Below are 10,770 nucleotides of genomic sequence, written 5' to 3'. Positions count from 1 at the left end.
TCCCGCTGTGCACACTAACCATTGTAGGAAGCGACGTTTTGGGTGAGATGCTATTCACCCCCCTCTAGAGAACGTCAAAGTCTCAACAATTGTATCATGTATGTGTGTGATGCGTGTCTTGTAATAAAATCAGTTTATTATCATCTTTTTGCTTCCACTGCATGTTTTGTGAAACATGTTAAGTACACACCGCATTAGGCACTCCCTAACAACTCAGGATTTCATCAATCCTGAGGGACTCAGAATCTGATCAAACCAGTGGTCCGATCGACTAGACCACTCAGCCAAGACACATGACTGTGCTAACCCTGAGTGTTGACCCCTCCTTGAATTTGACCGCCACATCAACCGGCTTTCTTAACTTTGACCCCGCCTTCAGAGGTCTCACATTACTTGCCGTATCACAAGCCTTCCTTTCAATTCTAGTCGAAAGAGGTTGTAGGCCCGACTAACTAGACACTTGTTTTCTTATGTCTCTCATTTTCTGATCAGACACTCAGTTCCTATTCCATCACTCGGCTCGAACTAACGTCACACTAGTGCCTTGGAAATATGGCACGTCACTCACTATTAATACTTAGTATAATGAGCACATATTTTTATCATAAACATGCTTACCTCTTCCCATCCCTAATAAATGTAGCATGTATCCTTCTACCACGTGTTGCATGTCTGTGAAAAGAACATCTAAGATGACAAGCTACATTTGAGATTTGATGCGACCCATCATGGTTCAAATTCAACGATCATGATTAACTCTTTCTCCTTTGCTCCCCTAATCAGACAGTGATGAGGGATCACTGCTAGAGTTTTTAAGGTTTATAACCTTTGATGCAACTCTTACAATTTTCACATTCTCATTTTCATCTTCTTTCTCACCTTCCTCCTCATCTTTCTTTGCTGTCGTGAGCGATTGTTCAAGTCCTATCTGTCCATTGTAAGTTCATTTTCCTCCCATTTTCCGTTCACTTTTCCTCTTCCTCATGGCTATTGCTTCTTCCATTGCCATCCACAGTCTCTAGTGCACTTCCATCGCTTCTAACTTCAACGGTGGGGAAGTGGACCAGATGCACCTTATGTATAATCTTCCCCACGACCACCATATTATCATCCCAACTGACCACAATCATCCTAACCTTCCCCCTATCGGTTGGCTACTTAACCTTCTTCAAGGATCAATTTTTTGTCGGTCTTCGTTTTCCCTTACATCACTTCTTCTCTGAAGTCTGTAATTATTTTCACATCTCACTCCAACAATTAACTCCTAATTTCATTAGGCTACTATGTGGAGTCTTCATCCTCTTTTGCCTATACAGAGTCCCTTTACACTCTCGAGTGTTCCATTATTTTATTATCCAAAGAAATCCAAGACAGATGTGTTTATCTTCCAAGCCCAAGTGGGTTCCGTCTTCTTTGATAAGATGTCTACTTTCAACAAAGATTGGAAGTCTCATTACTTTTACCTCCTACTGACTGCTTCGGTAACTTTCTCGATTGGATGGCAAATGGAACTGCCTTTTGCTTCCAAGATGTGTGTATTCCGATGGGAGTCGTTCTACCTCACTACCTCCAGTCACCTATCCAGTCTAAAGTTCCACATTCATAAGCTGCTTATGAATGACGTTATGTATATCTTCGGGCTTAGCCCTATCCGAGCCCGACTGTCCGATGACTTCAGTGAGAAATTAGACCTCCTTTTACTATTTTTTCTAACTAATTTCTTTTTCTGTTTTACAGCCAAAACTATGTGGAAGGCGTGCTTGGGTGATTTCACCAAGCTAGATGACGAGGAAATGGATGCGCGTGGTGAGGCTGAGCTGGAAAGCCATGGGCTCGTGCCGATTAGATCGACCAAGGAGCTGACCAACAAGGGGCTTGTGTCGATCGGCTCGACCGAGGCGCTGATCGACGAAGAGGGTGCTAGTCAAGTTATGGGGAGTGATGCCGTAAACACTAAGGAATTGCCACCACCTCAACCTTCCCTAATTCCCGTGGAGGTTCCCTCTAAGTCCACCAAGTTCGAAAACCCTTACTTCAATGCCAATGGTGCAAGAGGAACGACCTGCTGTGCTCGCACAACAAACCTCCATTGAAGCCCTAGCCCTGTGTCCACCATCTGAGAGGGGAGAGAGTTCCTCCTCCATTCCTCTGGCAATCGGAGCCGATCCTTCAACTCCTGTCTCGTCCAAGCAGATGCCATCAACCTCCACATTATCGACCGGAATGATTGTCGTGCAACCTGCCTCTTTTTTACTACTGCTTCTGACTGAACCATTGTAGCCCCACTCCAAAATATACTCCACTCCCAAATCAAAGTCTAAGTCCAAGTCTAGCTCATAAGCGCCAAGCGAACAACACAAGCACAAGAGAGTTAGCGCCATACTTAGGCTGCCTTCGCAAGAGTGACTCTCCACCCCCTCAGTATTTCCCATACAATGGGTTCTTTTTCCCGAATTTTACTTTTAGCAATTCCTTCGAAACCCGAGGATATTCTCCTATTTTTTTTAATGGCAGTCCCCAAAAAACGTACTGCCCCCCCCCCCCCCCCCCCAAGTATACGATGAAAATACAAGGTCCACTCGCTCAGACTTGGCCGAACTTCTGGGCACGCATGGATGAGTGCTCCCCAAAGGAGCTAGCCAATTGATTTTTCCAGAATGTCACAGGGGTAAACTTTCTTCACTACGATACATTCTTTTTCTCTTATTTGTTTTCTTATGTGTCTTCCTTTAATTTTTCCTTCCTTCGTTAGTTCTGGGTGTTTGGCTTATCCTTAAGCCAAAAAATGGAGAAGCTAAGTCACAACTATCAAACTTTGAAAAACTCGACAGAAGGAGAGGGAACCTCCCAGGGCTCGATTGAGCTCCTCCAAGTTGAAGCAGCTCAACTGAAGAGCGAACTCGAAAGCTAATCTGAGCAGTTGCTTAGATCTGAGGGGGTACAGAGGAAAAGGATACAGGGCATGACCAGGCGAGCCAGATTGAGAGGCTCCATAAGCAACTACAAACTTCTAACTCCCAACTCTGACACTCGGAAGTTGAGGGCCATAGCCGATCTGGACCTGAAGAACACGAAAACCTGAGCCCTCACCAAGAAACTAGAGGAAATTAAACAGAGGCCATCCTTATCTCCGAGCAGGCCGATAGAGAGGCCAAATTGGTTGTCAAGGACCTTTAACTGGCAGCCGAGCTCGAAGAGAAACAGTACACCCTAGATTTCAAAGACGCTGAGCTGGAGGCCTTAAAAGCTAAGCTGGCAAGCTATAAAGTTGGGAACCCTAGTGGCTTGAGACTTTCCGAGTGGACTATCTATGCTCTCGGGACTTCAACATGATGCTCGGCCATCGGACCTCCAAGATGTTCGACTATACCGCAGAAGGAGCCATAAAGCAACTTAGAGAAGCAGACAACCTTACAACAAACATCCCTAAGAATTTCATTTGACGCCAAAAATTTTTGGATGACATTCCGAAGGACGTCTTTCCAAACTTTGCTTAGGAATTTCTCCTTTGGGGTTTCACCTTCCTCATTCTGTAACAAACTTAAAAACTTATGTTGTTTTGATGTATATATTTTTCCAATGTTTTTTTGACCTTTGAAGTTTTTTCTTAACATTGTCTCCTGCATTTTTCCTTGGAGTTGTGTCAATTTATTTGCTCAAATTTGTGCAAGTGGTGCTGGAATAGCTACCCACCCACGTAAGTATCACTCGATCGTTTGGAAAGTTTTGAACACATAGTTGGACAGTCGAAGATATGTGAAAATCCACTTATAACTTGGCGCTAAGACTCAAGAGTTTGTAACTGAACCTCTGCACGGGTGGCCAGTCGAAGGGCATGGAGAAACTTGTTTATAACTCAGCACTAAGGTTTGAGAGTCTGGAATTGAACCTCCGCCCGAGTGGTCGATTGGAAGGCACGAGGAAATCTGCTTATAACTCGACGCTACGGCTTGAGAGTCTAGAATTGAACCTCCGCCTGGGTAGCAAGTTGGATCGCACTGAGAAACCTGCTTATAACTCGTCACTAAGACTCAAGAATCTGGAATTGAACCTCCGTCTGGGTCACCGGTTGGTGAGCACGAAGAAACTCACTTATAACTCGGCGCTAAGACTTGAGAGTCTGGAATTGAACCTCCGCCTAGGTGGCTGGTCCGAAGGCATGAGGAAAGTCGCTTATAACTCGGTGCTAAAATTCGAAAGTTTAGAATTGAATCTCCGCCTGAATGATCAATTGGAAGATATGAAACAATCCACTTATAACTCGACACTGTATTTTAGCATTTGAATATTTATTGTATTCAGGTCTCATTCTCAATCAATCAAAACTAATATAAGAGAAATGAGGCTTACTAGCTAATTGCTACTGAATTATAATAATAATTTTACATTTAGTGGGCTCTAAAATTCCTTTGGTTTGATTTATAATTTGAAAACATAGCATTATTCATATCTTCCCCCTCAACTGATAAAAAACAATGCATAATTAACTACATATTATAACAACTACCTTTTAGTTGTTAAAGTAGATTATATGAAAATACTATTTCTTTTATCTCTACCTACCTGCACTATGGATCCCCTTGGTTTATTTAGTAATTTAAAATCCTTTTTTAATTGGGTCTTCATCCAAATTAAATTTTACCGATCAATATCGTATTGCAACAATTACCTATTAGTTATTACAGGTTGTAGTAATTAATTGATAGGACCCTAAATCCTATTCCTAAAACCTGATTTAGAAATAAAGAATTTGGATAGACCAAATAATTTAGTTTTTTGGATAATACATATTCGATAGAAGACATTTTTAATTTTTGACCGTTAACATTTGAAGGTGTATTCCTCAACAATGATGAACACAATGAAACAATTCTACGTTTAGCCGAGTTGATCCTCATGTCGCAGAGTACCACAAGAGTACTAACTCATCAAAACAATGATGAGCACAAGATTTACATGCATAAGGAGGGAGACTTCATCAAAATTAAATATACTTAGGATTAATGAGATAAGTTTTAAGTGGTTTTTGTCTAATAATTTATATTTAATTTGATCCAATGGGGTAGACTTTTATGGGTAGTCCTTTCGGGAAGTCAATGAAGGGGAATGCAAGCGGCTGATCCGGCTCCGCCAACTCCCATCTGTATCTCAGCACGAGGTGGTGCAGGAAGACCGCCAGCTCGAGCTTCGCGAGCTCCGAGCCTGTACACAGACGCGTCCCGCCGCCAAAAGGCATCAAGTTGTTCGTCGTCGTCGCTGTCACGCTGTTTTTCTGCACGCAAAGTGTTCGTCATTTTGTTTTGTTTTGTTTGTTAGATTGACAAGAACAAAACATAAAAAACATTAAACTTTTATATGTTGTCTCGCGCGCCTACGACATGGATTGAATCACTTCGTTGTTTAGGATAATTTAATTCTGCTATCGGTGTTCCATCTTGTGTGCAGTATGTATCACATCTATCCATAAGTATGTTTCTCTTGAATAATAATGATATCTAAATCATTACGTGGCAAATGTACTGTCATTATTAATTACGGAAATTTTGTGAGTACCATAAATTTAATTAAAAAATTAATCAGGACTCACCTCCCACCTCCATGGGTTGAACTGATGAGGATCATCATACACGGAAGAATCCAAGTGAACTGAAGCAAAAACAGGCAGAATTTTCCATCCCCGCGGAATCTTGTACCCTTAATATATTCATTAATCTCGTCAATTGATCATGCAAGAAGTACGTAAATATACTTATCAGCAAAATTGACGTCGAGAGAAGAATCTATACTGTGTCGTTTACCTTTATATTCTACATCTCGAAGAACTTTTCTATGCACGAACCTTACGACGTTGCTAAGTCGCAGGGTCTCGTTTATAACCTTCATTCATTAAGTAGATTAACTTAAAGAGAATAGTAATTAATTAACAATAAACTCCAGTAATTAACTGATGAAAGCGCTTACACATTGAGTGAATTCCATCTCTTTGTAGTCTTCCCAAGTTAAATTCGACTCTGCTCTTTGTAGCTTCTTACGTTCTATTTCACTGTGCTCCTCCTAGTAATATATAGGCATATAAAATTACAGAGTCATTTATATATATTATATATTGTTTGATGAGTAGTACTCCTAATTATATACCTGGAGTTGTCGAACAGCTTTGGGGCAACTCCCCAAGAAGAATATAGCTGAAGTCAAGGCCACAGATGAGGTTTCATGGCCTGCAAATAGTAGGGTGAGCAAAAGGTCGAGGGTCTGCTCTTTGGACAGATCAGAGTGCTTTAGACACCAACTAAGGAGATCATCCACCTCCTTGTCTCGCTGCTCTCTCATCTGTCGCGTTCTTTCTTGCATTTTTTCTTCAATCACACTGAGAATGTTTGATCGCGACTGCAAATCAAGCAGAGGTCGTGGTATATTTTTATCAAGGAAAGCATGCAAATTAGTGAAAATGATTAAAAAAAGGATATTAGATCTTCGCAATCATGTCCAATTATAATTAAGGTGAGTCAGAGTAGCTATCCAGTTATTAATTATCCATAAAAATCAAGTGATATTTTTTATTATGTCTGGAAAATTAAAAATTAATAAAAATGTAATCATCGTAATGGATTATATGCATATACCTTCAAGGCCTTCCAGTATGGAGTCCCGGGAATTCTTAGAGGTGCAGATATCACTCCTTTCATGAAGGTTATGTACTCCAATCTCAACTTATCTGTCATTGCTTCGTACGGCTCCATGCTGAGGATATTTTTTGCCATCATATTGAAGGTAAACTGAAGAGAAAACCCAATCAAATTAACGAACACTTCTCCATTCATGTTAAAAGAAAAGAAAAGAAAAGAAAAGAAAAACAGAGAGATTAATTTTTTAAGTACGTACCTTCTTAGCTTCTTCTAGTGCCGAGAAAGTGGAGCCGTGAATCCAGGAACGAAGCACGAGAAGGGAGTGTCGTTCGACCTCCGGCAAGAGGCGGGATCGGAGACTGGCGTTGTTCGTGAAGTTGAACGCGATCATTCGCATTTTGAGGTGCATGTCACCGACTTGAACCAGCATCGCCCATTTCCCCAGGATCGCACCGATGCTGTTCGGGTAGCTGCACTCAAATAGCTTCCCTTCGTTCTGCAGTACGAACTTGTTCAGCCCTGCGTCCGCCGACACGATCGTCGGCCAGCCGAAGAGATTCGACCGGTAGATCTTCCCGTACCTGGCAGGAAGCGCAGTGCATCCATGCATCATTCGCTAGCTTTCCCGATTCATCGCTTAAGATCAGTATATATATATAATTAGTACCTCGATATATGTTGCTCCATGAACTGGCCGACCGAAGTGACGGGATGAGGCTTTAGGTATCCGAAGGTTTCGCCAACGAAAGGCCAACCTTGGCGGCCCGGCGGGAGGTTTAACGGCTTTCTCTTCCATTTTTTGACAGACAAAAACACAGCTAGAGTTAGGAGAACGAGGAGGAACTCTACCGGAAAGTTAAGCACGGTCATGTCTTGTTTCTCCCTGAATCTTTGACGTATAAATTGAGAGGAAGCTATCGTTGGCGTGGGGATAAGAGTCAAGGATACATCCATTTTATAGAGCAAATTCAACTAACTGTTCTTCTTGGCCTGGAATTAATTTAAAATAAGGAAGATACGCACAGAAGGAATTTCCTTATTGGAATTAATTAGTTCAGAATTTACTTTCTGGAACGAAAGGATTCGTATTAAATTTTCTGCCTGTAATTTACTTATTGAAAAATTAAAATAAGATAAGGAGGATATTACAAGTTCAAAATCAACAATTAGAAACCTGCCATTATTAATTCGCTTTGCTAGGGGATTGCTATTTGGCTGATTTAGAACATCCACATTATAATTTTCATTCAAAATCTAAAATTTAACATAAAAGAATTATTTTATTAAATTTAGATATCTATTTTTTTAAGACTTTCCCATATATTTATTTGTTTATTATTTTTTTTGTTTTCTTGATATGTTTTATTATTATAGGGAGGAGAGTAATTTTTTTATTAGTAAAGGAAGAAGAAAAAAATACTATTTTTAATTTTAGGGAATAAATATTTTCTTTAAATTTAGAAAACTATGATTTATAGAATGTATATTTAGAGAATGGATATGATATGTAAAATATAATATTTAAAATAAAATTTTAATTTAGAATAGTTGATTTGTATACTCTTACGACCGTTAACAAATCATCCCATCATCTAGCTATTAAAAAAATAATCTTATCCACAAAGTTTGATTTTCAATAAAAAAAAAAATATTCTGTGAATCAGAGAGATCCCTTCAAACACTTGAATTGTAAAAAAATAATCTTATCCACAAAGTTTGATTTTCAATAAAAAAAATATTCTGTGAATCAGAGAGATCCCATCAAACACTTGAATTATAAAAAAATAATCTTTTTCTCCCTTTGAATGGCCCTTCTCCAAAAAAAATTATAATTCTCGTGAATTTTCAACAACATTCGTTTGCTAATTAATCTGGTCTAAATATTTTGTTAACAATATTATTTAAATAAATTCATGCAAAAATTTTTACTAACGAAGCCATAACAATATTAAAAAAATCAATGACTTATAAGTGTGACACATTAATATTTTAATAACGAACAGATAATTATAACGGATAGATTTTTTTTTTTATTACATGTATGTAAATACAAAAAATACGAGAGACTATTAATTAATTAAAATCATATGAGAATAAATATCACAATAGACAGAGGGAGACTTCGATTGGGTATTTTTGAATAGGAGACCATAACTCGAAATTTTTCATTACTAGTGGACTGATTTAGCCTATGTGTGAATGACATGAGGGAAGGTATAAGAGAAGGAAAAGGAAGGGAAGGGAACTAAAAAAGAGGAAATAAAGTATTTATATTTTTCTTATTTTGGAATGGAAGAAATGTTTATTAATGCAACACGCACTACAAAACAACATAACTTTGGGGACAAAAGTTTGGAACGAAAATAATTCGTCCCAACATTGGGACAAATTTAGGGTCGAAAATAAATTTCGACCCAAATAACCAACAAAATTTGCAACAAATAAATTTCGTTTCAAGTTTGCAACATAAAAAAAAATCGTTGCTAAATTCGTCCACAAATCTGGAACGAATTAAAAATTTGTCGCAAATTTAGGGACAAATCATGGATTCGTCCCAGATTTGGGAACGAATCGAGAATTCTTCCTAGATTTGGGAACGAATCCAGGATTTGTCCGAAATTCTGGGACGAATCCAGGTTTCGTCCCAAAACTGAAAATATTTTTAAATAAATAAAATCAAACACCTAAGGCTTAAATATGGACCTAGAGACATCGGAATTTGATGAAACAAGTTTCTATGCGTCCATATCGTTAAGCTGATCGTAAATACGTCATCATCCATAATTTTTTATTAATATTTTCAGTGATTTGAATTTTTAACACCAAATTAGGTCAAATTAGGATTAAAAAATTCCAAAAATATATATATTTGGTAAAAAATATTTTTATTGATAGATTTACGATCAGGATAAAGATACGAGCACATAGAAACTTGTTTCATCAAATTTCGATGTCTCTAGGTCCGTATTTAAGGCGTCCAATTTTGTTTATTTTTTTTTTAATAAATAAATTTTTGGAACGAATCTCTGGATTCGTCCCAAAATTTGGGACGAATCCAGAGATTCGTCCCAAACTTTGGGACGAATTCCTGGATTCGTCCCAAAACTGAAAATATTTTTAAAAAATAAAATCAAACACCTAAGGCCTAAATATGAACCTAGAGACATCGGAATTTGATGAAACAAGTTTCTATGCGTCCGTATCATTGAGCTGATCGTAAATACGTCATCATCCATAATTTTTAATTAATATTTTCAGTAATTTGAATTTTTAACACCAAATTAGGTCAAATTAGGGTTTAAAAATTCCAAATATATATATATTTGGTAAAAAATATTTTTATTGATAGATTTACGATCAGGATAAAGATACGAGCACATAGAAACTTGTTTCATCAAATTCCGGTGTCTCTAAGTCCGTATTTAAGGCGTCCAATTTTGTTTGTTTTTTTTTTAATAAATAAATTTTTGGGACGAATCTCTGGATTCGTCCCAAAATTTGTGACGAATCCAGGATTCGTCCCAAAACTGAAAATATTTTTAAAAAATAAAATCAAACACCTAAGGCCTAAATATGGACCTAGAGACATCGGAATTTGATGAAACAAGTTTCTATGCGTCCGTATCGTTGATCTGATCGAAAATACGTCATCATCCATAATTTTTAATTAATATTTTCAGTGATTTGAATTTTTAACACCCAATTAGGTCAAATTGGGATTAAAAAATTCTAAAAAAAATATATTTGGTCAAAAATATTTTTATTTATGTATTAACAATCAAGACAATGATACGAACGTATAGAAACTTGTTTCATCAAATTCCGATGTCTCTAGGTATATATTTTTTAAAACATATATAGGTTGATAATAACTAAAAATGTGTTGTGTAGTGAACGGTTGTAAATTAGTGTCCGAAAGCTTAAATATGGACCTAGAGACATTGGAATTTGATGAAACAAGTTTCTATGCGTCCGTATCATTGAGCTGATCGTAAATACATCATCATCCATAATTTTTAATTAATATTTTCAATGATTTGAATTTTTAACACCAAATTAGGTCAAATTGGGATTAAAAAAAATCCAAAAATATATATATTTGGTAAAAAATATTTTTATTGATAGATTTACGATTAGGATAAAG

At 37.6% G+C, this 10,770-nt stretch overlaps 1 protein-coding gene across 1 annotated transcript; it reads right to left on the bottom strand.

Moving 5' to 3' along the window:
- Positions 1-5,044: 5,044 nt before the first annotated feature.
- Positions 5,045-7,496, bottom strand: LOC122030413 (cytochrome P450 90B2-like). The gene is made up of 8 exons (XM_042589618.1): positions 7,294-7,496; positions 6,883-7,207; positions 6,624-6,776; positions 6,139-6,387; positions 5,962-6,054; positions 5,799-5,877; positions 5,588-5,694; positions 5,045-5,272 (listed from the first exon to the last, which is right to left on the bottom strand). Exons 1-8 carry the CDS (start codon positions 7,494-7,496, stop codon positions 5,045-5,047), a joined length of 1,437 nt encoding a protein of 478 aa, XP_042445552.1.
- Between the last annotated feature and the right edge of the window lie 3,274 nt (positions 7,497-10,770).

The sequence above is a fragment of the Zingiber officinale genome, chromosome 10B (assembly GCF_018446385.1).
Source record: "Zingiber officinale cultivar Zhangliang chromosome 10B, Zo_v1.1, whole genome shotgun sequence".
Lineage (NCBI taxonomy): Eukaryota > Viridiplantae > Streptophyta > Magnoliopsida > Zingiberales > Zingiberaceae > Zingiber > Zingiber officinale.
The sequence above is the reverse complement of the archived record's forward strand: the minus strand, read 5'-3'. Positions and strand labels throughout refer to the sequence as shown.

What these genes read in the sequence shown, in the direction of transcription:
- LOC122030413 (XM_042589618.1), bottom strand. Translation starts at nt 7,496, where the DNA reads ATGACCGTGCTTAACTTTCCGGTAGAGTTCCTCCTCGTTCTCCTAACT. An exon ending in ATGGAGCAACATATATCGAG is followed by an intron (nt 7,208 to 7,293) that starts GTACTAATTATA and finishes GCTTCCTGCCAG; the next exon opens with GTACGGGAAGATCTACCGGT. An exon ending in TCGAGATGTAGAATATAAAG is followed by an intron (nt 5,695 to 5,798) that starts GTAAACGACACA and finishes GAATATATTAAG; the next exon opens with GGTACAAGATTCCGCGGGGA.